The 27,274-nt window shown below is 29.2% G+C and overlaps 1 protein-coding gene, 1 long non-coding RNA gene and 4 other non-coding genes across 6 annotated transcripts; 1 reads left to right on the top strand and 5 right to left on the bottom strand.

Moving 5' to 3' along the window:
• Nucleotides 1-3,163: 3,163 nt before the first annotated feature.
• On the bottom strand, nucleotides 3,164-3,263 carry LOC121206940 (small nucleolar RNA R64/Z200 family). The gene has a single exon (XR_005902110.1). It is a non-coding gene; the product is annotated as a small nucleolar RNA R64/Z200 family (small nucleolar RNA).
• Nucleotides 3,264-3,316: 53 nt separating this feature from the next.
• LOC121206939 (small nucleolar RNA U54) lies at nucleotides 3,317-3,406 on the bottom strand. Its single transcript, XR_005902109.1, has one exon. It is a non-coding gene; the product is annotated as a small nucleolar RNA U54 (small nucleolar RNA).
• An 81-nt stretch (nucleotides 3,407-3,487) lies between these two features.
• LOC121207242 (small nucleolar RNA SNORD18) lies at nucleotides 3,488-3,566 on the bottom strand. Its single transcript, XR_005902333.1, has one exon. It is a non-coding gene; the product is annotated as a small nucleolar RNA SNORD18 (small nucleolar RNA).
• A 78-nt stretch (nucleotides 3,567-3,644) lies between these two features.
• Nucleotides 3,645-3,725, bottom strand: LOC121206938 (small nucleolar RNA Z199). Its single transcript, XR_005902108.1, has one exon. It is a non-coding gene; the product is annotated as a small nucleolar RNA Z199 (small nucleolar RNA).
• Nucleotides 3,726-4,968: 1,243 nt separating this feature from the next.
• LOC121203192 (probable prolyl 4-hydroxylase 6) lies at nucleotides 4,969-14,477 on the top strand. The gene is made up of 8 exons (XM_041077480.1): nucleotides 4,969-5,355; nucleotides 5,432-5,489; nucleotides 5,560-5,664; nucleotides 6,635-6,692; nucleotides 6,794-6,969; nucleotides 7,097-7,157; nucleotides 7,318-7,604; nucleotides 14,089-14,477. Exons 1-8 carry the CDS (start codon nucleotides 5,198-5,200, stop codon nucleotides 14,242-14,244), a joined length of 1,059 nt encoding a protein of 352 aa, XP_040933414.1. The 5' UTR covers nucleotides 4,969-5,197; the 3' UTR covers nucleotides 14,245-14,477.
• A 5,274-nt stretch (nucleotides 14,478-19,751) lies between these two features.
• Nucleotides 19,752-21,049, bottom strand: LOC107888635 (uncharacterized). Its single transcript, XR_001681429.2, has 2 exons — nucleotides 20,346-21,049; nucleotides 19,752-20,201 (listed from the first exon to the last, which is right to left on the bottom strand). It is a non-coding gene; the product is annotated as an uncharacterized lncRNA (long non-coding RNA).
• Between the last annotated feature and the right edge of the window lie 6,225 nt (nucleotides 21,050-27,274).

The following is a 27,274-nucleotide window of genomic DNA, read 5'->3' on the forward strand; positions in this document are numbered from 1 at the left end:
TGTTGCGATACGTGATGGATTTAATTTAAAAAAACTAAGGGTTATTAATTTTTTATTTTAATAAAATTTTTACGATTTTTATATTTTTATTAAAATTTAATAATTTATCTAAATTTTATTTTTTTATAATTTTTTCTAAATTTTAATAAGAGTAGGGGCTTAATTGTTTGTTTGAAAAAAATGAGGATCCTTTTAATGTATTTTAAAAGTTCAAGTACCCAACTGAGTGAAAAAAAAAAACTTAATTTTTTTTCCAATATTTGAGGGTTTTTAATACATTTTAAAAGTTAAATATTCAATTGAGTAAAAAAAAATAAACTTAAATATTTTTTTCTTTTTCTAATTTGAGAACTTTTTACCCCACTTCAAGCCTTAAAAAAAAATAAAACTTCATTAAAAAAAAATTTATAATCTATTTCTAATTTCAATCCCAAAACCCATAGATTTCTATCCTTCCACAACTCAAATGCAAAGCTTCATTTTTCACCACCACTATCGCAGAGCTCAAGCTTGTCTTCACCTTCGTCAAGTCCTTCACTCCAGTCACGATGGGGAATCTTGTCTCAGCGTCGTCGTTGATGGCCTCGATCATGTTTCCATCTCAAGATCTTTAGAGGTTTCGATTTCAAACACCCATTTTGATTTATGAAGAGAACATCCAGCTTTTGGGATTTTAGTTTGGGGAAATAAAATTTAAAAAAAAATTAAGATTTCTGATGGTTTTTGATTTGGAGAAATTGATTTTGTTGTTCTTCTTTCACTTTTAGGATGAAACTAACAAAAATTGTGGTCAAAATATATCTCCGTGAAAAGTTGATATTTTGAAAGATGTTTTTGAATAGGGCAGAAGATTGCTAGGTCTTTTATTTTTCTTTCATTGGATGAGAAGTGACAAAAATGAAACCAAAAGCTAAACCATAAAAGTTACAAATTGGGGATGGTTATTGCCAAATCAATTTTTTTTAAAGAGAAAATTTTGGAGAAGAAGATACTGAAATTGTCGTTGATGAAGAAATTGAAATTTGAGATTTTTATATAATTTTAGTTAAAATACATGTTTGGTATAATTGTGTTTTACTCCTTCAAATGACTGCATAAAAGCGTAACGCAGCAAATTAAGTCACGTGTCATTTTCCAAAAAATGTTCAGCCATTCTTTTCTGACTCTTAATTGTATAAATGAACAGAACGTTTGTGAACCATTTGTATAACATCTATTTATGTTTATTTATATAAATAAATAATTTTTTATGTTTGTTTGATAAGCGAATGAACACCAATGAAAATGTTTTTGGTTTATTTATGTTCTAGAATAAGCTCGTTTATGACTCGTTTATTTATTAATGATATTTTTTTATAAAAATTTTATTAGTATATATTAATAAAATTATCTTAAAATTCATTTATTGTTTCATTAGTATATATTAATAAATTTATATTGATTTGTATTTTTTTCATTTATATAATTATTAATATTTATGTTTGACTATTTTATATCTAAACAATATATGTGTATTTGTGTTTATTTATTGTTTGTTTATTATTTATTAACATTGTTATATGTTCATGAACATGTTCAATTATATGTTCATGAACATGTTCGTGAACATGTTCGATTAAGTTAAATGAACATGTTCTTGATCATTAAACAAACGAACATGAACAAAAAATTAAAATTCTTGACGAATACAAACCAAATACGAACAAGCTTAAAAACAAACGAACATGAATAGAGATTTGTTCATTCAAGTTCAGTTCATTTGCAGCCCTAACCATACTCGTAACCATTCAAGTGTTAAATTTTTTTTAATGATTATAATTTTAGATAAGTTATAGTGTTAGTAATCTGTCCATTATCAATGGAGTTTTTTAATTCCACGAGTAAGGTTTAGTGCATTTGAGGTGTTCAATTGATTAACTGACATGAACTATCATTAATCGAATTAATTTGTCCTTTTAAACCCTTAACCGTTAACTGAACTAAACTTTTTCGATTAATTCAGTCAGTTAATCTAATTAATCGAAATATATGTGTTTTATTATTTTTTGATTAAAACAATTATAAAACATATAAAAAATTAACCGAATTAACCAAATTAACTGAATTAATCGAATCAACCGAATTTAATATATGTAAAATATATATAAAAATATAAAATTCCAATTAATTTAGTTAATCAACCAATTTCAAACCGAATTAACCGTTAACTGAATTTTTAAAAAATTATTAACAGACTCCCGGCCGAATTAATTCGATTAACTGACCGATTAACCAAATTCAATCGGCTAACTAAATTAATTCGATTTTACCCAAAATTTACACACCCTTAAATACATGATACATGTCTGTTTTAATTTATTTTTAGAAAAATTATTACACTTACAATAAATGTCCAAAAGAAAAATAGTAAAATATTAAAAAAATATTAAAAAAAAGTATAGTGTCAATGTATCGAGTACTCACCCTTTTATTTTTTTCTAATATTCTCCTAAAATCACATGGCAGCATTTTACCTTTGTTCGAATGCATCAAATAATTTTCCTAAGCTATATATATTAATTAAGGTTTAGGATATATAATTTTTTTAACAATTTGTTTTTATTGTGATTTTTTTATTATAATATTATATAAGTAGTAAGATATATATTTTTATGTACATGTTTTTAAGTTGAATAATTTTATTGTTATTTTTAGTTTTAATCTATAATTTATTTTCATAATTAATATTTACTTTCATTACAAAACCTTTTAAATGACTCATCTTTCAAATATTTATATATAATTATTAAGAGTAAATTATACAAATAATCCCCTAATTATGTTTAAATTTTTATTTTGATCATTCAATTTTAAAAATTTTTATTTTAGACACTAATGTTAGAATTAATTTATATTTTAGTTGCCCACTATTAAATTGATAAAAGAAAGTCCTTTTCTAATTACTATAATAACACATTTAATCCTCAAATACTTACAAATTTTATCAATTTAATCCTAACTTTAAATAATTTAATAATTTTAAATAATTAATTTTCTACATTCTATTTAATAGGTAAATACGATTAAATTCTCAATCACTAATTTGTATAATATAAAGCACAAATATAATTATTCTCTTCATAAAATCCGTTTTATAAAATAGAGGACTATAAAAAATATACATTATCTGCTCAGAAATCATGAATTTTCTTCTCATAGATTTTTTAAAAAAAATCTCTGAAGTCTGACATGTGAATTTATTTCATAATTCATCACAGCAGAAGTTATGGAATAAAGCAGTTTAACAAAAGATAAAATCAAAACAATGTTCAAAATTAGCTCTCATTCTTTCTCTCAAAATTTCTGCTCATTTCTGCAAATCGGAATAGCGTATATTGCCCATATTAGGCTGAATAATCATAGAGCTAATCAAATTAATTTCTCAACTTGGAAACACAAATTGAAACTTTTAATCCAAAAATAGAAAAAATATCGCAAGTTGAATTTTGAGATCAGAGTTTGGTAAAAAAAAATTGTCTGTCACTGTTGAATCAGAAACACGGACCAATTAAACCTCATCATATCTCAAAATTTTAAAGAAATTTACAACGAAAAAAATCGAGAATTTTTTAATAAATTTCAATAAATAAATGAAACAAAGGAACGATCATCAGAGACTTAAATACAAGTAATCATGGAATAAATCCATTCATATTGTTGCAGTTTTTTTTTCTCATCAATTGATCGATGACAAATACAAAACGAAGGAAAGAAATTTTCGGTGAAATGAAAACCATAAACCATAGATCTGAGAGCTGAAAGGAAACGAAATGAAACCTAGTTGTGAAGAAGAGGGAAGGTGGCGAAAGTGAGGGTTTTCAGGGTATTTATAGATCTAATTGGAGAGGTTGCTATAAACCCTAGATTGCAACTAGAGAATTGAAACTGGCTGAATTGCTTAATAATTGAAAACGGATCGAACAGTTTTCTTGGCCTTTAAAATTCCAGCTCTTCCTCTATGGGCTGAGTTTAGATTTTGGGCTTTTTCTTTCTTTCTTTTTTTTTGTTTTTCAACATGTGAGGTGTAGGGGGTATTATTGTCAATGTAGGATAATGTAAGTTCAATTATATTGAAGCGTATTATTTTTTTATTTATGCGTTAAGAAAAGACTATAGCTAATTTTAAATATTGTGTAAAAAAATAAATATGATCAGAAACTGTAATGAGATTATTAAAAAAAATTAATTTTTTTCATTAAACAAATAGATAAAAGGAATGCAAGTAAGGGAATTCATCCAGAGATAAAAAGAAGAAATTGTTTTTCAAAAAACTGATTAGAGATAATTATAAAAACAAAAATTTCAAACCAATTTCATCCTATATATTGAATCTCTCCAATGGCTATGTGGAGATGATGAAGCTAACAGTCATCAGTAGATATTGGGTGAAATTTTACAAGTAGATTCTTAACTAAAACCCCAATCGATTTCAACATTTTGGTAAAGTCTTCATCTCTTATATATATTTTTATTTTTTTATAATATAAAATAATCATTTAATTTTATTTATATTTAATTATATGTGTTTGAGGATGAAATTGATATAATTTGTAAATACAAAGTGTTAAATTTATTGAATTATATAAAGTTAGAATCAAATTGATAGAATGTGTAAATATCGATAACTAAATATATTATTATACTAGTTAAAAAAGACCATGACATTAATCTCGTTAGCCATTTGATGGAAAGTGAGTAAAACGGAAACGATCTAAAGCGTTAGTGACCAAATTAAAAAAATTATACATTGATAATTAGATGATTAATAGTATAATTTACCCAAAATATATATAAAGAGAAAATAATATATTTTGTGTGAATTACTAATTAGTTATCTTTCTCTAAATAGAATTAACCGATTAACTAACGAAAAGAATTTTAAGTATCAGTGAAAAAAAACAAAGTTTAAAGACGGATTTCTAGGATAAGCCAAAATAAAGTGAAGAACTCATTGTTTCCAATTAAGATTTTCTGACATCTGCCAGAAATTTTATGAAGCTTTCTTACGGAAACATTAAATATTTTGGCCAAATCCATGGCCGCCAATTAAATTCACTCTTAAATGGAAGATGATTTGAAAAAAAGAAAACAAGCAAGCAAACAAACAGATTAATTCTTTTGCGAATATTGGATCCAAACAAATAGAATTTCTTTTCTCATGGAGTACCAGTATTTTCTCGGATTCTTTCTTCTTCTTTTGATCAATTTTACTTTGGTTTCGGCTGAGATTAATGGATCGGTGCTTAAAATGAGAGGAGGAACTTCTTCTGTTCAATTTGATCCCACTTCTGTTACTCAACTCTCATGGCGCCCTAGGTAACTTCAAATTCTAATCCTTTTTGCAGTTCAGGTAATTCAAAACTTTAAAATTTACGATTTTTTTTTCTTGAAGGGCTTTTATTTACAAAGGATTTTTATCAAGTGAGGAAAGTGATCACCTTATTTTTCGGGTAAGCAACCATTTTTCTCTTTTGTTGTTGAAGAATTTCAACATATAAAAAAAAATTGTATTAATTTCAGGCTAAGGATAAGTTAGAGAAGTCAATGGTGGCAGATGATGTATCAGGCCAGAGTATTGAAAGTGAAGTTCGAACCAGCTCCGGCATGTTTCTTGAGAAAGCTCTGGTATATAAATGAATTGTCTTTCATTCCTTTTTTTAGCTTAAAACTGTGAAATTACTGGAATTTATGTTAATTTAAGAGAGGAATGCTGAATTTATGAGTCGAATTGTTGAATTTAGAAGTAAAAGGAATTGATTTATTATCCATATGATCTTGTTTTTGTGTAATTTTATGCAATCTTATTCTTGCTTTGTTTAAGAAAGGATGAAGCATCTGGCTGCTTATTATTATGTCATTGTATTAGTACTTTCATGCTTTTTTTTCCCTTCCGTGGGATACTGGTCATAGCTGTTTGAGATTGTTCTGTTTTTGAGAACATGTATTTGATATAGACTGACTATATGAACTGAAATTTGCGTGGTGCTTGTGAGATTTTAATCACTTGAATGGCAGAATGCTAGGTGTTTGATGTTAGAACTTGTATTCCGAAATGTGATGGTTGATGCATTGTGTGGCTTTTCTACTCATTATTCATTCAAACTTAATCCGAGAGCCGAGTCTTTGCTGAAAGAATCTGTCTCCCCATTGAACCAACAGTCTAGAAGAATGTTACGCATTGTATTCCGAAGTGTTTGTACTGAAAGCAGTTGTATTCTGAAATGTCATGGGTGATGCATTGTGTATTTTTCCCCTCATGATTCATTCAAACTTAATCCGAAAGCCAGGTCTTTGCCGAAAGAATCTGTTTCCTCATTGAACGAATGGTTCTAAAAGAATATAACTTGCGAGTTAGTCACATTGGTTTTGTTTATTCAAAGCCTTTTCAAACCTGTGCCGTATGATTACTGTCGCTGATGAAATCATGCTTAGGTTTAGTTATGCATTTCTTTATGTTTAGAGATCGTTTACTCTATGCTTATTGTTATCATTCGGATTGTTTATATTTATGGTATGGATCATGTTTGGAAAGCATATCATCATTGCATGTGCTGATTCTTGAACTTCAAATGTTTCTGCGGTATCTCGCATGAAGGATGAAGTAGTTGCTGATATTGAAGCCAGGATTGCAGCATGGACCTTCCTTCCAGTAGGTACTTTTGTTTTTTCTTTTACATGCTAGTCATACTCTACAATTTCTTCATCCAATTGTAAGGACTTTTCGCATTTGACTTGGACACGGCGTTGCAAACAGAGAATGGGGAGGCACTACAAATACTGCACTATCAGCATGGTCAGAAATATGAACCACATTTTGATTATTTTTATGACAAGGTTAACCTCGAGAGGGGTGGTCACCGTATTGCCACTGTACTTATGTATTTGTCTGACGTTGAGAGTGGTGGGGAAACTGTATTTCCAAATTCAGAGGTACGCATTTGCCGGTGAATTCGGTTCTTTGGTTGTCTTTTTGGTTTCTTTTTTTAACATTTGTTTTCTTCCTATACTACACGTATCCATTTTATTTTGTTCATCGCTCATTGTTTGTCTTCTGCAGGGAAAACTTACTCAGCCCAAGGACGATAGCTGGTCACATTGTGCGAAAACGGGATATGCTGGTATTATGGTTACCCTTGGCGATTTTAACTAAGAGTAGTTGGAACATGATGTATAATTGATTGGCTAGTTTCTTGTTTAATCGTTCTCAGATAAGTTGTGTTAGAAATCCAACCTTGTAGCCATCAGTATCTAACTCAACTGTATCGGTTGTACTTGCAGTGAAACCCAGAAAAGGCGATGCATTGCTGTTCTTCAATCTTCATCCTGATACAACTACTGATCCCAAGAGTTTACATGGAAGTTGCCCGGTGATAAAGGGCGAGAAATGGTCCGCCACAAAGTGGATCCATGTCCAGTCCTTTGATAACATGGAGAGCCAGACCGAAGACTGTGTTGATAAGAATGGGAACTGTCTTTTCTGGGCTAAGGCTGGCGAGTGCGAAAAGAACCCGGCTTACATGGTAGGTTCCGAGGAGTTTTCGGGATACTGTAGGAAGAGTTGCAAGGTATGCTCCTCCTAGAAAGCTTTTTCCAGGCATTTTAAAGGACCATGGTTAAACCATTTCAAAGCTTCAAATTCTTTTCGCTGCAATGGCTGCCGTCTAATCATTCGAATTGAATCTCTTCAGAACATAAATACATTAAACGGTATGACTTTTCTATTAGACTAAAGAAAAAATGCTTTTTTGAGAAACAATTTTAAAAATATTGGTTTTAATTATTTAGTATTGCAGCCAAAAAAATATTTTTTAGAAATAAAATTTTAATTTTAGATATGATATTATAAAGTAATAAATATGCATTTAAATAATATTTAAATTAATTAATATTATGATATTTTAGCAAAAATATAAAAAATAGTTCATAACTTGTTGTTAATATTTTAATATATCAAATATAAATTTTAAATATTTTTAAACAATCAATATTAATTATTTATAAAATTTAATTAGAGTTATATAAACTATAAATATAATCATTAAATATTTATAATTAATTATTAACATATTTGTATTATTTTAAGAAATATTTTTTAAAATTTTTAATCAATAATTTTATTTTAAAATATAATATGAATATATAATTCATATTAGATATTAACATATAGAGATAAAAAAAATAATAATACTTTTAGAAGTACTTTTGACTCAACAACAACTAAAAATTTTAGTTTCTAAGTAAAAAGTGTTTATTTTTAAAGATCGCTAAACATAGTGTAACAATAATCAACATGCAATCGTTTGTATGCTTGTTATGTGTCATGATTTCTTTTCTCATTGCCTAAAAAATTTGGAGGCTGGGCTACTTCAGAGAGCATATATTCAGATTTTGTATAATTTTAAACTAAAAATATTTACCAAACAAAAGCATCTCTTATATTTTGACATTCCATAATATTAATTATATATAAAATATATAGGTTAAATTATAAAAAAATATTGAAAAAATAAAAGAAATTGAGAAAATGTGTGTTTTTTTTTTAAATTTATCAATCTGTGTTGTTTTTAGAGAGAGAAATGAAAATGCATCTTATAGGATGCATTTTCATTAAAAATTGATAATTTAATTTTTTTTTTGTCAGATGGTTAAATGTTAGTGTTTTTTTCTTTGAATCCAGGTTTGATTCCTCTCATACTCACATTTATTTTTTATTATTTAATGTTGTTTTAAGTATTTTAATATATATTTTTATTTCATGTTGTTTCAAGTTTATTTATTTATTTTTAATTAATAACTCTTTTATTTATCAAATCAAATAATAAATATGTAATTATTTTTTAAAACATCAACTAATTCTTTAGATATATTTTTCTTTATATATAATATTTATATGTTAAATATTTACATTCTCCACCAATATTGTGAGGTATGGTGATTTCTAATATAATAAAATCAAATAATTATTTCAAATATGTAAAATATTTCAAATATAATTATTTTTCATCTACATTGTGAGTATGATATTTCAAATATTTTTATATGTGAATATTTCAAATACACATGCAAAAATATATAAAATGTCAATTTACTACATTCATGATATGGATTGAAAAATAAATATTACACATACAAAAATTCTATTTACTAAAAATATGATATTTGCAATAATTATTTGATTTTATAAATAAAAGGGTTATTAATTAAAAAGATTAATTAAAAAAAAAACTTGAAACAACATGAAATAAAAAATATATATCAAAATGCTTATAAGATGAATCAAACTTAAGACTCAAAGATGAAATCACAATCATCTAACTATCTAACGAAATAGTTAATATGTTAAAAAATTTAATTAAAAATAAAAAAATTTAAAACAACATGAAATAAAAAATAAAAATGTGAGCCGGAGAATAATTGAATCCAAAATTCAAGGACAAAAATACTAATATTTAACTATCTAACTAAAAATAAAATTAAATTATCAATTTTTAATAAGACATATATTCTTTTCTCTTTTCAAAAATAACATAAATTGGTAAATTAAAAAAAAAAGCAGCATATCTTCTCAATTTTTATTTTTATTTTTATTTTTTCAGCATATTTCTATATTTTAGCCCAAACATATATTGATTTCTTTAAAAATATATCAAATATATATTGATAACAAGTTCTCCCGTTTTTCTTTTCTTATTAAAGACCGCAACCTAGCTACAGAAGAAGCCTGCCAAACAGCTTGGGTAATTATTACAATTAACTGAAGGAGGTTGAGAATAAGGAAAATTAAATTAAATTACATTTAATTATATTTTTAAAGTTTTTTTTATAAATTTTGTAACATTTCTTTAATAATATGCTTATTAATTTAAAACATAACAATATACAAATTTAATTTTTAAAAAATGATAATTAATATTATAATGAATTTAAATAAATAATATTTTGAAATTATTTTAAAATATAAATATTACAATGCTAGATCGTATAAAATTCTGTTTTTATATATAGTTTATTAATTAGTGAATATGAATTATTAACTAAATTTAAATATTGTGACAACTAAATAGTTTATTGTAACATTATTTATATTTTAAATACCTATTTCAATTTTAATAGTATATTTAATGTGTAAAAATAGTGATAAACTTAAAAGAAATATTTTAAAATAATTTTAAAATTTATAGTGTTTTATTATGTAAAATTGTAAATTGAATTATTGAATATAAAAAAATCAGAAGAACTAACTATTAAAATATAACTTACAAAACACCATTAAAATTCATATAAAAATACAAAGGATTTTATGTGGCAAATTTCCTCTCCAAAATTCTTACTTTCTTTCTTGCCACACATAAACCCATTAAAAATTTAAGAACCCTCTAATTTATAATATATTAATTTACATATCATGCAATGCACAGATTGATATTATATTATTTAATTAATTTTAAATAAATGGTTAAATGATTTAATCAATTTAATTCCTATTTAGAATATTTTTTTGAATAATTTCATTATAAATTTTGATCATATCTCATTATAGGTTTTGAATAAATGTCGTACTATTGTTTTCCTTTATTGCCTAGAGTAAAACTTTTCAAAATGGTTAAACCATTAAATTTAAATTTATTTAAAAATTATTTACTCCATATCATATTTGTAAATATTAAAATCTTTTTATGTGAAATTAAAATTTATATTTATTTACTTTTTAAATTTAATCAATTTTAAAATTGGTTATGTAAATTTATACCCATGTTTAGATGTTCAATTTAAGCCATTTATTTAAACAATTAATTTTTAATAAATAGTTGTTAAACTAAGCTTTATTTTATAATATGTTTTGATATAACAAATTAAAGTATTTTTAAATAAAAGTTAAAGTTGAACAAATTTGACTAACTTATACCTGAAATATTGGAGGCCTAGAGAATGACCAATGTTTACAATGCTTTTGATTTTCCAAATCGAAATTTCTCTGCAAGAGAAGAACATACACACTGTAAATCGTACGTCAAGACAACTGGTTTTGCCTGATAGATAAAGAAAGAAGGTTACACCTGATAAGCTTATGGCTAAGTTCTCTAAGTTGTTGTTCAGATATGAGTGTCTCAATCTCGTGAGAGCCTACTCCCTCTGCTTCACCGTCACGCCCTCTCTTAGCTATGGTTACTAAATAGAGGCCTTACACGTCTCTCTCTATATCTCAAACCAAGAAAACATTTGAAGAACAAAAGACTAAATTTTTATAACTTCAAAATAAATTACAAAGCTCTAGAGTAACAATAAATAGGTTTTGCTCTCTCTTTCTATCTATTCCCTAATAAGAGACATCTGAGTTCCTTATATAAAGGCTCAGGTGCTTCATTGGGCCTCATCGATAGCCTAGATACAAGTCACGAGAGTCTTCTTTTACAATAAACAATAAAAACGGGTAGGCGCGTGCTTTCTAAAGGCTTTTTTCCTGAAAATAAAAATTGAAAAAAATTATAGATAAGATGCTTTTAGCTGAGCATCTGAAGTTTTTATCTCGTGAAACTCTTTACATTGTAATAAAGGCCACATATTGTTCTAGGATTCTGTCTCGATATTCTTCGTCTTAGGCTTTTAAAAATTTTGGTAGCCCTGCATGCCATATCGAGCCACCATTGATCCCATCCTCCAGAAGGCCTTTCATCAAGCTGGTTTAGCCCATTTATAACAGTGGACAAGTCTTGTTGGATTTCTGAGAGTTTTTCTATTATTTTATCCTCTTTAGTTATGGGTTGTCCGGTGGTTGCCCCTGCGTATGAAATCATATCTTATTTATTCTTTAGTTATGGTTAAGTCTTCGTTTTATAGGACCGTATGAGGTTACCGAAAAGATAAGGCCTGTTGCTTCTCGATTGGCTTTGCCAACTGAATTAGAAAAGATTCACGACGTATTTCATGTGTCTATTGCGCCACTATAGATTTGACCCTTCACATGTGATTGTACCGACTAAAGTTGAAATCAGACCGGATATGACTTATGGTAAGGAACCTGTTAAGATCTTGGCTTGGGAAGTCAAGCAATTGCGAAACAAAAGTGTTGCTCTTTTGAAAGTTTTATGGCAAAGACATGGGGTTGAAGAAGCTACATGGGAGCCCGAGGAGGTTATGAGGAAACAATACCTAAACCTTTTTATCGGTAAGATTTTCAGGGACGAAAATCCCTAAAGGGGGGTGAGTTGTAACATCCCGAATTAGGGCCTAGTCAGAACAGTGGTTTTGAGACCACAAATTTGAGATAAAATAATTATTTTATGATTCTTATGAGGGTTATGTTATGAATGCATGCATGTGTGAAAGTTTCATGAAGAAATTCTATGCATAAAATGTCTAATTGCATTTTAGGGACCAAATTGAATAAAGTGCAAAACTTGCACTCTAGAAGCTTTAAGCATGAAATTGCTTTAGATCATGAATTGGAATGTCCTAATTAGCGATTTGATCAATTTCTATAATTTTAGACAAAAATGGACATGCATAGGAAAAATGTAAAAGAGAAACCCTAGGGGTATTTTGGTCATTTGGTAATTAAAAGAATAAAAAGGGGAAAATAAGTCAAAATTGGTGTCCATCTTCTTCCTTCATTTCCAAAAATTTGAAGACACTATAGCTAGGGTTTGTTCAACATTTTCAAGCCTGATTGTAAGTGCATCCTAACCTCGTTTTTAATGTTCTTTTCATTTTTGAAGTCCTTGAAGCATGATCTACCCACTCCTATCTATATTTTAAGCTAGGGTTCATGTATAAAATTTGACCCATGTGTGAGATTATGTATTTTGATGATTAATGGCGGAATATGAATGTTTGAGGCATGATAAACATCTTTTACTAGGTGATTTTTAGTGAAAACATCTAAACAAGGGACTTGTTTGTAAAAGTGTTAAGGTGAGTAGTAATAATGTGAAATAAAAGAAAATATGGGCTGATATGAGCATAATAAAGGTTCAGCTAGGCTTGGGTAACCAAGAAAATGCAAGCATTCCATTTTACGAGCCTAAGGACTAAATCGTAAATATGCAAAAGTTTAAGGGTCAAAATATAAATTTGAAAAAGTATGATTTATGGACTCATTTGAATAATGTGAAAAATAAATAAGTTAAATTTGACATTATAGATCAAGAAAAATGTGAACCAGGACTTGATCGAAGAAAGAATAAAGTATACGATGATTGAACTCGATTATCATCATTTTGTACCGAGGTAAATACATATGCAAATAATGTGGTGTTTTGATATGTTTTAATGTTTTAATATATTGTAATAAATGTTTTATTGTAATTATGAGTTATATGCTTACTGATTGTTATGAAAGCATGAATGTTATTATGGTTGTTATCCACGACATTACGAGCAAGTACGACGGAGATACCATATGCAAGTGAGGAAAACCCCGTTTGAACCTTAGGAATAGTTTAGGATAAAAGTGACATGTCACTAGGAACTAAGACGTCTGAACTCGTTGAGTGGTCCGGGTTCGTGAGATATGTGGCATCCAAACTCGTTAAGAGGTCCGAGTTCATTATGGATGCAAGCATCTGATTTTGTTGAGAGGTTCGAGTTCATAATAGATGCGATTCATATAACATCTGAGCTCATTGAGAGGTCCGAGTTCATTATGGATGTGTTACATGTTTTGTGGTAGCTTCGACTACGTTGTATATGTGGCACTTATGTGCAAGGTTTTTGCGTATCCAATAGTATTCCGAGAGTTCAACGGGTAATGTAATGAATGTAATGAGAGTCCCAAGAAGGACATATGAAAGAGGTATGGTTATGGATACTTTACGATGAGTAAAAGTATGTATGCTAAACCTATGAGTAATGCCTTAATAAAGATCGATTTACGATGAGCAAGTATATATGTGTGTATGACGAGTAAGTAGAAAGGTTTGAATGATGAATAATCTTTATGTATATGTGGCTATGTTTCTATATGTTGATTCCTTACTACCATTTCATATTATTTGTATGTGCACTTTCTAAGCTTTAATGCTTACTCCCCTCTCTTTCCATCCTTTGTAGTTCTACCAAGCTAGCTCGGGGATCAAAAGCTGTCGAAGTATTCGATCACACTATCAAAGGACTATTGGGTATAATGAAATTATTATTTTGAGTATGGCATGTATAGGAAACTTGGCCATTTTGTGGTATGTGTCATGCTATTTGGCCAAATTATGAAGGCCTATGATAATGATGATTTATTTTATAATGGTCATGTGATATGGTTCATATTTGATCATTTGGGTTGTAATCTAATTACCCATGCATGCATGTGCTAGTGTTTTGATGGGAGGATATGTTATTGCGTGGTGAGTGCAGGATAATGATGTGATATGTTGTTGATCGATAAATGTATGGTAAAGTATGAATTGGGTGCTAAAGGATAAGGGATGACCTAATGGCTTAAAATGACTATAAGTATGAATGCACAATTTGAAGTCATGATAATAAGTTTAATAATGCATGAAATTGGTGTGGAATGCCTCTAAATAGTGTAACAAATGAATATGCAATAGAATGACTTTATGAAGACGTGAGAGTGCCATGGTGTGGAATATTTGAGTGTTTGAATATGTCATGTTGCATGTTATAAAGTATGTTTGGATGTATGAGTGACTATTGGCTTGGAAAATAGCCTTTAAATGGTCCACACGGGTAGACACATGGGCATGTGTCTGGACTGTGTGTGACACGCGGTCTGCCCCATGGGCGTGTTGAATGGTTGTGTGTCCCATGCACCTAAAATTCTTAAGTCAGTACGCATGGTAGTAAACATACGGGCAAAGACACAGCCGTGTGTCTCAACCGTGTGGAGGACACGGCCTAGCGCACGGGTGTGTGCCTTGGCCGTGTGCCCCTATATAAGTGATGACGTCATAAACAGAATGTTCAGGTTTTTAGACACGGGCGTGTCTAGGCCATGTGAGAGACACATGCATGTGCTCGACCGTGTGAAAACCCCTGTAGGTTCGAAATGAAAAATAAATTCTAGAAATTCCACACAGATATAGGACATAGGCATGTCCCAAAGCACACAGGATATGTATTGCCTCCACACGGACGTTTGAGGCTTAAACTTAGAATTTTTTTTGAATTTTCTTAAGTTCTCGGTTTAGTTCCTTATTACTTTTAATGTATGTTTTAGACTTCATAGGTCATAATAAGGATAATATGATCTTGATTGATCGGTTTAAATTTGGAATGAAATTTTATGACCTGTATTTTCTGAAAAATGCACTGTTTATGTACGGTAATGCCTCGTACCTTGTCCCGGTCTTGGGTACGAGTAAGGGGTGTTACATGTTCTTTAGAGGTTGGATTTACGTGCCTAATGATAAGAAGTTGAGGCAATCAATCCTACATGAGGCGCATAGCAGTTATTATGTTATGCATCTTGATGGAAATAAAATCTATCGGGACCTTCAAGAAATATATTGGTGGCCCGGACTGAAACGGGAAGTGGTTGCTTTTGTATCACATTGTCTGACATGCCAAAAGGTTAAGGCTGAGAATCAGCTATCCTCCGGTTTGCTTTAGCGATGTAACAACCCATTTTTCAGTGGTTTCGGGGCCACCAAATCCGACGAGTAAGTTCGTAAATATTATTATTTAATCTTTACGAGTCAAATGTGATTTTTAAAAAGGTTTTTGATTTGATAATTTATATTATATAAGTGATTTATTAAGTTTAAGTGGTTTTAGGAAATAAGGTATCGGGACCTTGTTTTTATAAACTGAGCCGTAAATATTTAAAAAAACATTTACAGAGTGTCATTAAGGTGGTATTAAAGTTTCGTTAAGAAATTTTAACGTTTCTATAGTTAATTAATTGAAAAAGACTAAATTAAAAAAAAGTGTGTTCCCGAGACTCCTTTTTTTTTAAATCAGACTCATAAATTAAGTTAATTAGGTTTCGATTAAGTGAATTTGCTTGAATTAAAAGTAATTTGTTTTAAGGACTAAATTGTATATAGGGTAAAAGTTGAATTATAGATTAAAGAAAAATTAAAGAGACCAAAGAAGCAATTATGTCATTACTTAAAACTGAGGCAGCATAAGATATATATTTATAATATATATTATATTATATAATAATAAAACAAAGAAATAAAAGAAAATGAAAGAAAGAAAGAAACATAGAAAGTTAAACGAAATAGAAAGAAAAAGAAGAAGGAGAAAAAAGGAAGCCACAGCCGAGGGTTTCAAAGTTTCCAAATTTTATTGGTTAGTCAATTTAGTTCCTTTTTCTCATAATTTTTGTATTTTTAAAATCTTGGTATTAAATACTACCCGACCTATGTCAAAATTTTAAAATTTATTAAAATTTTAAATTTTGTCTATGTTGAAAATTAGAGTATTAGGGACGAAATTGATAGATTTTCAAGTTAGAAATGAAAAAAGGATTGAATTGTAGAATAAATTGTAAATGTTGTGTAATAGGGACTAAATTGTAAAAAATTCAAAATTTAGGAATTTATATGAAAATGGGGAGTTTAATTTAGCCTAAAGTGAAATTTGCATGAAAATAAAGAATTAAATGTGAAAAATAAAAATTAGTCTCGGTTTAGGGGCTAAATTGGAAATTATGTAATATTTGAGTAAAAATTGAAATATTCAATATGAAATTGAATTGTGTTGTATTGATGATTTTTAATTGTTTTAAGTCCGTAGCTAACATCATACCGGAACCCTCGACTAAAAAGGGGAAAAAAAAGTCGACGAGGAATAGCTCGAAATTTCGATTTGTATTTCTATAATCCGAACTTAGTTATTAATTGTTGTATTTTAATTTCATGTATATGGTAAATGTTGAGGTGAGAATTATTGTGTTTTACAATTGAAATTGATTGATTTAGTATGTGATGAATTTATTGAATTTATATTGATTGAATTGGTATATATATTGAATATATTGATTATTTGAATTGAAATGAATATTGGTTGTATTTTAAAAGTGAATTGAGACCCTATTAACTATATTAAATTGAGTCGAATATAGATGGCATGCCATAGGATTGGAAGAGTTCAGAGATTTCTTCGACTTCGAGTCGATGAAACACTATGTGTCAATTTACTACTTCGGATTAATTTGATGAGGCACTAGGTGCCAATTTACTTCGATTTAACCGATGAGACACTGGGTGTCAAATTATTACTTCGAATTATCCGATGAGGCACTGGGTGCCAAACTGGTGAATTTTGGTTGGATTCGTGTATCTGTCCGAGTCTGAGTTGTGTTAATAGGGGTAATTAAATGAAATGACACTATGATTGATATGTGAATTGAAATGAGATAGTGAATTGAAATATGCAAATGAAATGCATGAATTATGTGTTCATGAAATGGATATGGAATGGATAATATTATTGTTAATTGATACGTGGATCAAAGTGAGAAAAGCTATTACATAGCAAGTGATGGAAATTGAATATGGTATAAAATAATGTATTCAATATTTGAGTATTGTATGGATTGTTTTATTATATAAATAAATGTGGTTTTAAATGTTCAACTGTGCTTAATTTTAATTGTGTATATTATATTGTTTTTTTTTAATTATTCGGATTATAAAAATACCATTGAGTTTATAATCAGCGTACGATTTTATTTTCCGTGGACAGGTTAGGTGTTAAGTTTTGATCGTCAATTCAGCATCCAACAACGGTCTCGAACTCAAACATGGTGATTTTTTTCCTTTTGTGTCGACATGTACCTACGATGTTTAAATATTAAACATTTTGTGGATTAATTCTAAATGAGGTTATAAGTTTAATATTAGTTTGGTATATACATATGAATATTATATGATACGAAATGTTTGAAATTTATGTCTGTTTGATCGGTAAACCCCGGTAATACTTCGTAACCCGATTTTGGCGAGGGATACGGGTTGAGGATGTTACAAGCGAGTTAAGATTCCTCAGTGGAAGTGGGAGCGTGTAACGACTAATTTTGTTAGTGTGCCTTTAACCCCCACTAAGAAAGATTCAGTTTGGGTCATCGTTGATTGGTTGACCAAATTCACTCACTTCATCCTTATCATAATAGATTATTCCCTGTAGAAGTTATCTAAATTGTATATTGTTGAAATTGTGAGACTGCACAAGATTCCAGTCTCAATTATCTCTAATAGAAATCTGCGATTCACATCTTGGTTCTGGAAAAATCTTCATGAAGCTTTAGGCACCTGACTTAATTTCAGTATTGTGTATCATCCTCAGACCAACGGATAGTCTGAGCGAGTCATTCAGATTCTAGAGGATGCTTTATGGTTGTGTAATAGATTTCCGAAATGGTCGTAGTATTCAGATGACACCTTACGAGACCTTGTATGGTCGTAGGTGTCGTACTCCTTTATGTTAGATAAAATTAAATGAACACCGAGTTTTGAGTCCCAAGCTAATTTCTAGAACTGAGGACATTGTGAAATTGTTTCGAGATCGATTGAAAGTCATCTCTGATCGACAGAAATCTTATACTAATTTAAAAAGAAAATACATCATTCTGTTGTCACCAAATTGTTTTAGTGAAAATATTTATTTTAGTTGTATAATTTTACTATTAGTTTATCAATACACTTGTTTTCTTACTTTATTATAACAATTTATTTCACTAATTATCCGATTCAAATTCTCATAATTATCAAATTAGAGAAATTAAAGGACACTTACATTTGGATGAGACAAAATCAAAATCAAGTTTCTCACCCTTTCACAAATTTAAAAGCTTTCTTTTTTCCGTATCCATTTTTCTAACACTCAAACATAAATAGAAGTTTTAGAAGCTTTTTCATGCAAATAATCTCAAATAAATACCATAAAAGTGATGAGAATATCCTTTTTTTTTTTATGGTTTCCTTTTTCATTCTAGTTTCAACTTCCCTTCCTACCAACTTGAAAATCTCAGCTTAAAGATGAAAAAGGTGGTAGAAAGGTCTTGAAAGCAAGCTATTACTAAGGTTTTTCAAAAGAAATTCATGGGTTCTTTTGGATTTTGCAAAAATCTCACCTAGGGTTCAAATGGGGAATCAACGGAGATTAGAAAGGATGAAAGAAAGGGAAGAAATCAAAATTTTTCTCCTCCAAATTGTGCTGTCCATTTTAACAAGGGAATAGGGGAAATTTTCTTCTATTTTCAAGTCATAATATAATGTATGATCTCCCTTTAAAGTTTCCACATCAATGGTTCATGTCAGTCATAATATAATAGGGAATAGGGAATGGGTTTAATCCAACGACTATTATTAAACCCTTGTTTTCTTCATATTCTCTTTTCTTTTCAAATTTTAAATTCTTCACCATTACTTACATGGCTTATTTCTCTATAGGACCTTCAACAATTTACTCTTTTATAATTATTCTACCTTCTGTATTGGAAAACATCTGAACAAATCCTTCCATTTCTCAATTTAATCCGACGACACAAATTAAAAATTATCCTTATCACCTTATAAATCCTTTCGTTGACCATTAAAGACAATAATCCATTTCATGGCATAATTGCACTTTTAATCCTTATATTTTTCACTTTTATTCATCCTAACATTTTTCCCAATTTCTAAATCTCACATATCAATATATTCTCCATGTCTCATTTATAAATATATATATATATAAGTTATTATACCACATTTTTCTTTATATGGTAAAGTTACATTTTTATCATTTATTTTCTCCAAATATCAATTTAATTTTTTTTAAATATCAAACTCACGTTTATCATTACAGATTTCCTTTTCCAAATATCTAATTAGTTCTTTAAGAAAAAGTCATTTAATAAAGTCATTCCGTACTGTATACATTCCTAGAACATTAATATATGCGATGGTCGCTGAACCATGTAAAATATAGCATACATAGTCGCTGAACCATGTAAAATATATCATACATAGTGTAAAACCCAATTTTTGCCCGGCCCAAATTACATAAAACACAAAATCAAGTCCAAAATAGAATTCAACAACAACAAAAAAAACAAAAAATAAAAACAGACCCAATTTTAAAGCTCAAATACTTAACCCTAGCTCGCAAACCCCAAAACATTTTCAGCCAAAACCCTAGCCTCCAACTACCTCCATGCTTCCACTACCCGCGTTCTCTGCCTCCATGCCTCCATTCCCACGTTTCGCCTTCACCTGCAGCAAAAAGAGGCAAAAACAGTTAGAATTTAGGCTATAAAGCCATGAGAGTGTAACAATGTTTTTTTTTTGGATTATTCAATAAAAACGCAGATTTGATACAAATAGTGGCATCTAAAAATCAAAGAGCAAGAATTTTACCAAAATACAAGCATTTGAATATAGGGAAATAACCACCAGTCAGACAAACAGAAAGCCTACACCATCGATTGAAAGCAAAACAGATCTGGCAAACCGAAAACCACCAAGGTTGTTGTTTGTTTCTTCTTTTTTCATTTTTTTCCTTTGTGTTTTCGAAACTAACCATTTTGTTGTTCGTTCATCTATTAAAGAGGATAAAAAAGACAAAAAGAACTTATCTTTTTAAACTTCGGTCACTGTATGCGGTGACCGGCAATGGTGGTGGTCCAGCAGTGGCTTGATTCTTGGTCATCAAATCCCAGCAAAGAAAAATAAAAGGGCTATGGTTTCTTTTAAAAATGGCAGACTACCATTCAATTTTTTCTTTTCTGTCTTGTTTGGCCCTTTTAGTTTTTTAAATAGCAAATAAAATGGTGTCATTTGGGAGGGATGGGACCCCTGCTTTTGTGCTTTGAAGGGAGTATTTATGCTGCTGATCCTTCCCCTTTACACGCATGTCTACTTTGATCCCAGTTCATGATTTGTTATTTCTTTGTATTTTATAATTCGCACCCCATGTTTCGCTTTGATTATAATTAAATCCCAAGCCTTTTACTACTCTAATTACTTTCAGGTTTTTAAAATATTAGACTCACCTATTATATTATTCACATTATTATTATTTTGTTTTTTTGTTTATTATTTTACACCTGTACATGCTTTTCAATGTTATTCGTCCTATTATATTATTATTATTTCTATTTTTTTACTATTTTTTATTAGTCATTTAATATTACTTTTTATACGCATATTATTATTATTAAATTTTTATTATTTTTCTATTAAAACTAATTAATTTGAGTTTTGATTTCATATTATTATATTAATTATTTAATATTATATATTCATTATATTTTTATTAAAGGTTAATTATTTTAAATATGATAATTCTTTTACTCATTATTATATTTATTATATTATATCTATTATTTCTTTTAAAATTATCAAATTGTTTTTACATACTATATTATTATGTTATTTTAGTATAGTTATTATTTTAATTTTCACTTTTATCATTATATTTAATATCGTCATTAATATATATTATTTTATCATTATGTTTTTATTTTACTATTAATATTATTATTGCTATATTTATCATATTATTATATTTTTATCATTATTATCGCTATTGCTAATTTTCTCTATATTTATTATTATTTTTTATTTATATTGATTGAGTTATTAATTGTATTATTATTATGTTGCATATCATTTTTTTTCTCTCCCCAAATTTTAATCGTTTTAATTTTTTTATTTCATGATGTATTCTCAATTTGTTTTTAACATAAAGACAATTTTCTACTCTTAATCGTTTTAAAAAACGTGTTCTACGGTATTGGGTTCGTTTTTTTTTATATATTCGATTTAAGTATTTTATTCAACATTTTATTCCCAAATAGTTTTTAATAAAGGCAATTTTCTATACTTAATCATTTTAAAAAACGTGCCCTACCGTACTGGGCTTCGTTTTTTATTCGATTTAAGTATTCGAATATCCTTCTTAATCGATTTATTCTCCAAATTTTCTCCTAAACAAAGGCAATTTTCGATATTTGGAAGCTCGAAAAATTGTGCCCTATCATATTGGGTTTCGGTTTTTGTTCGATCCAAATATTCAAATATCCTTCTTATTGAATTTCTCCAAGTTTTGAAAAGGGGAGGCAGTGTTCTGTATTTAAAAAATTCGAAAAATCATGCCCTACCGTGCTGTGTTGTGGCTTTACATTTGATTTAAATATCTGAATACCCTTTTTTTAAAAAAAATAAAGTGCACGAATTTTTTAAATAAAGGACAAGCTCATAATCGGGGGTCAAAAACGTTGTGTCCTACCGTACTAGACGTGACGTTTTACCTTGAAGCGAGATGGTCTTTAACTCATGTTTAATTTACTCAAATGTTTCAAAAAGGAGGATCATACTTTAAAATATTTTGAAATCTTTAATTTTCGACATTAAGACATAAATTAATCAATAAAGTACGATTTTGGGCGTATTGGGGGTGTTAATCCTTCGTCATACGTAACTGACTCCCGAGCCTATTTTCTCAAAATTCGTAGACCAAAATGTTTTATAAGGTGACCCAATCACACCACAAAAAGGATTGGTGGCGACTCCGAATTTTCATTTTCAAAAGTCGATTCCCCATTTTCAAAAAAATAGTTTCGACACATAGCTCTGAAACCTTCCTGATAATCCAAGCAACGTATACATGAATTACACATTAAGGTTTAGGGTTTTATTTTTTACTATTAGACATTTGAGGTTTAAATTCACGACTAAATTGATAAAAAAATATGATGGATACTGTATTAATCTAAATACATTTTTTTAATCCCAAAAAGAAAATCTGAACAAATTGGTACAAAAAATATATGTTTTTAGAACACTATAAGATTAAGGTTCAATTGAAGTCACCGCAGTGTTTATCTGGCTTGTGGATAGGACTTGGTCTTCCTACCACAACACCAAAAATACCCAAATCCCGACAAAATTGAAAACACAGCACCGCAAACCCCAGCTGCAATTATAATTTCCAAACTCTTCCTACTTAAATTCCCACACTTTCCAAGAGGAGGCCCACAAAGACCACTATTCCCAGCGAAGTCTACCTTACTATTATTCTCAAAGGATAAAGGAATTGCACCTTTGAGATCATTATTTGCTACAGAAAACCTCTTCAAACGTAACAAACCTGATAACTGCTCTGGAATTGATCCCGTAAGTCTATTATTTGACAGTACCAAATTATTTAGATAAGCACAGTTAGATAATTCAGATGGGATGGAACCTGACAGATCATTGCTAGACAGATCAAGGGTTACCAAATAAGGTAACCAACTACATATCTGTGCAGGGACTGTACCAGAAAGCCTGTTAGCCGACAGATCCAAAGTCTGAAAACTCTGACAGTACTGTAAAGATTGAGGTAATTGTCCTGAGAGTTTCATGTCACGAAGCTCAAGACCTAACAGGCGATCTTCTCGTTCCGTCCAACATTCAACTCCAGCAAAATTGCATATAAAACCTGCTGAATTGTTATTGAAACTCCAGTTGCTTAACTTACCATCTGGTTCATTTAGAGAATTCTTGATACCTTTCAGACATTTTATATCATCTTCTGTTACAGTTGATGAAACATGTCCTGCAAAAAGCATCCGTGTTAGAAGAACAAACCTGAATATCTTTAAACTGCTGGGACATGATCCCTTCATAGCTTATCACAAGCATAAACTAAAAACCAGAGTTTTATTTGCGACTTCTATCCGATAAACAACTTTGGAGTGCTCCATGAGATAAAGTTTGCCCTTTATTTGGCTTGTTTTAATGACATGGGAGGAAGTAAAGTTTGGTGAAAATGCATGATCGACTTGGGAAGAAGAGTCTACGAAAATGCGTGATTGACTTGGGAAGAAGAGTCTTTCATGTTGCTGTGAAGTGTTTTTTTTAGAGTATGTTACTATAAAGTTTGATGTGAACAAAATATTAGGAAATTATGATAGCCATTGAAAATTATGATAGGACTTTTACTTTTTTGTTTCTTTTAAATTTTAGTTGCAGTGGGTTTTAGTTTAGATTTAAAAGCTTTTAGATGTTTTATACTACTATATATTTTTTAAATTTTTATAAATTTTATTTAATTTTCAGAGGTTAATTTACCTAAATAATTTTTTTTAAAATTTAAATACTGAAATAGGTTGTCATCTGAATTATTTACGAAAATAATATGTTTTTTTTGGGTCGCGCCTATATGACAGGCGTAACCATTTTTTATATTAAAATATTATTTTTTATTTTAAATAAAATATTATTATTTTATTTTTAAAAAAATATTTAAATACATATAGAGGTCAAAATACAGTCAATGGGTCAAAATACAAGTTAAAAATATCCGAGATTGGTCGCGCCTGTCATATAGGCGCCACTAGTCACGCCTGACAGGTAGGCCCCACTACCCCGAAAAGCCCCCTGCACCACTTTGCCCTGCACTGATACATTACTTTGGCAGTGTTCAGTCTCTTCAAAAGTGAAAAAAAATTTAAATGGTGAACCTTATAAGCATGGTGCCCAAGTTTAAGCTCCTGGAGAGAGAAAGAAATGAGAGAAAGGAGAATAAAAAAAGAAGAAGAAGAGAAGAAGAAAGAAAGAAAGAAAAAAGGTAATGTATTATTATTTCAGTAAATAATTTTGTTTATAATTTAAAGAGTCTAATTAAGATGTTGTGAAATTTTTTTGTTATTAATTATTTTTTATAAATTGTTTATGTTTAGTGTTTATGGTTTTGGGTTAATATTTGTATGAATGTAATTTTTTTTTGTTTTTTATAATTATTTTAAAATTAATTTGTTAGTAATTTAGGATTATGTTATAAATTGTTCTGTTTGTAATTATTTTAAAATTAATTTATTAGTAATTTAGGATTATGTTATAAATTATTATGTTTAGTTTAGTATTTGGTGAGTTTTTAGTAATGTAAAATTATTTTATTAAAAATTTTGTTAGTAATTTATTATAAATTGTTGTGTTTTGTGAGTTTTTTGTAATCTAATTTTTTTTTGAAAGATAATCTTATAGTTATTTTGTTAGTAGTTAATGATTAAGTTATAAATTGTTAGTGTTTGTTTTTTGTTATAGTTATATATTTTGTTAGTAATTTATGGGATTATGTTATAAATTGTTAGTGTTTAGTATAGAGTTTTGTGATTTTTTAGTAATGTAATTTTAAAAAAATAATTTTATAGTTATTTTGTTACTAATTTATGGGATTAGGTTACAAATTGTTAGTGTTTAATATAGGGTGTTGTGATTTTTTAGTAATCTAATTTTTTTTAAAAATAATTTTATAGTTATTTTGTTAGTAATTTATGATTAGGTTATATAAATTGTTAGTGTTTAGTTATGTGTTTTGTGATTTTTTAGTAATATATTTTTTAAAAAATAATTTTATAGTTATTTTGTTAGTAATTTATGATTAGTTATATAAATTGTTAGTGTTTAGTTATGAGTTTTGATTTTTTTTGTAATGTATTTCTAAAAAATAATAATTTTATAGTTATTTTGTTAGTAATTTATGATTAGGTTATATAAATTGTTAGTGTTTAGTTTAGTGTTTTGTGATTTTTTTAATATAATTTTTATATAATGTAATTTTATTTTATTTTTATTTATTTGACAATTTTTATTGATTTATTAAAATGTTGATTAAATTTGTTGTTATATAATTTTATATGTTGTTTGAAAAAAACTAATCATGGAAAATTATGGGAAATTATGAGATATTTACCGTGTTTTTTTGTTTATGAAATTTGAAATAATTTATTGTATTTTTTTGAAACAAATTTAATGAATCCATTTTTTTAATTGCATATTTGCAACAAATAGGTTCTTTGATTAATAATTATAACCACATATCAAGTACTATTAATGAGATGGTAATGAAATTTTTATTTGATACTCATGTTATTTGCGGAATTAAATTATATTGTATTAACTATTTTACTAATTTAATAATGTCAAGGCCCGTACCGCATATTGAGGGGTCGTGTTAATAGTGTAAGGTTTCTATCAGATGAACGCCTAATGCCATATTTGGAGTTAGCCCAGTTTGGATCAGCGGCATTGATCTGGAGTTTTGATCTGCGATACGACTTGATTTCCACTTTAGTCGAGTGATGGCGTCTGGAGACCCATACATTTCATTTGTCGTGCTGGGAGTGCACCATCACTCTAGAGGATGTTGCACTACAGCTCGGGCTCTCTATCGACGGGAATGCGGTCATGGGCGTAAGTTCGATCTCTAGGCCGAATGTCCTTTGCTATGACTTACTTGGACACTCGCCAAATGAGGGGAAATTTATCAATTTGAGGTTTTCATGGCTAAAGTCCAATTTTGAGCATTTGGCGAGTACTACCAATGAATGGGAGGTGATGTAGGCCGTTCGAGGTTACATTATGCACCTTATAGGGGGTGTACTCATGTCGGATGCAAACGGCAATATGGTCCACTTGATGTACTTACCCTTATTATCCAATTTGCATAACACTCGTTCATACAGTTGGGGGTCCGCAGTGTTAGCCATGTTGTATCGCAAACTTTATCGGAGGACAGATCCTTTTGCGATGGACATAGGCAGATGCCTTATACTGCTGCAATCGTCGGCACTTTACCAGATCTCATTCATGACATATGTTAGTCACCAATCATATGTATTTTCACTCGTTAATAGGTGATGAATTTTTACTTGTTATTACAATTAGTTGACTTTTTTCAGATTATATTGTTCTAACAATTTGTTTTTGTTGATGGACCACTAATCCGGGTATCAGGAGGTCATACACAGTTCTGATATACCGTCTAATGATAGAGAATCATGCTGGAGAGGGTTAAGTTTTTCCAATATCAACTTAATTTTATTATTTTATCTCACTCGTCTTGCATTAATATAACAATGTTATTAACTGTGCAGTTCATTTGGTTGTTGTATTCTATTCTAGAAATTATGGTGGTTATTCCCTCGTCTGCCCACGTCTACTCAAACCCATGGTGCATTAGCGCACCCGTTATCAATTTTCAGACAGTGGAGTGGTATCATGGCGATCGAGTACTCCAGCAGTTCATTGCATACAGTATATCCTGATACTGCCAGTACGATTGGGGGAGATCCATGGGATTAACAGGAGAGGGAAGCATGGAAATAATTGGGGGGAAGTGTATAAAGAATATATTACGATGTTGAACAACCGGTTGGGAACGGTACCTCAGATGGATCGTACTTTGGATCTGCAGCCCTCGTTAGAGTACATATAATGGTACTGTGATATAGGGAAATCATTTTTGTTTGGTGGGCGGTCGATGATAGTCCCCCCACATACGACAAGACTTGGCAACC

Source organism: Gossypium hirsutum, chromosome A09, assembly GCF_007990345.1.
Source record: "Gossypium hirsutum isolate 1008001.06 chromosome A09, Gossypium_hirsutum_v2.1, whole genome shotgun sequence".
In the NCBI taxonomy this organism is placed as follows: Eukaryota; Viridiplantae; Streptophyta; class Magnoliopsida; order Malvales; family Malvaceae; genus Gossypium; species Gossypium hirsutum.

What these genes read in the sequence shown, in the direction of transcription:
- LOC121203192 (XM_041077480.1), top strand. Translation starts at nt 5,198, where the DNA reads ATGGAGTACCAGTATTTTCTCGGATTCTTTCTTCTTCTTTTGATCAAT. An exon ending in ATGGACCTTCCTTCCAGTAG is followed by an intron (nt 6,693 to 6,793) that starts GTACTTTTGTTT and finishes CGTTGCAAACAG; the next exon opens with AGAATGGGGAGGCACTACAA. An exon ending in ACTGTAGGAAGAGTTGCAAG is followed by an intron (nt 7,605 to 14,088) that starts GTATGCTCCTCC and finishes CATCCTTTGTAG; the next exon opens with TTCTACCAAGCTAGCTCGGG.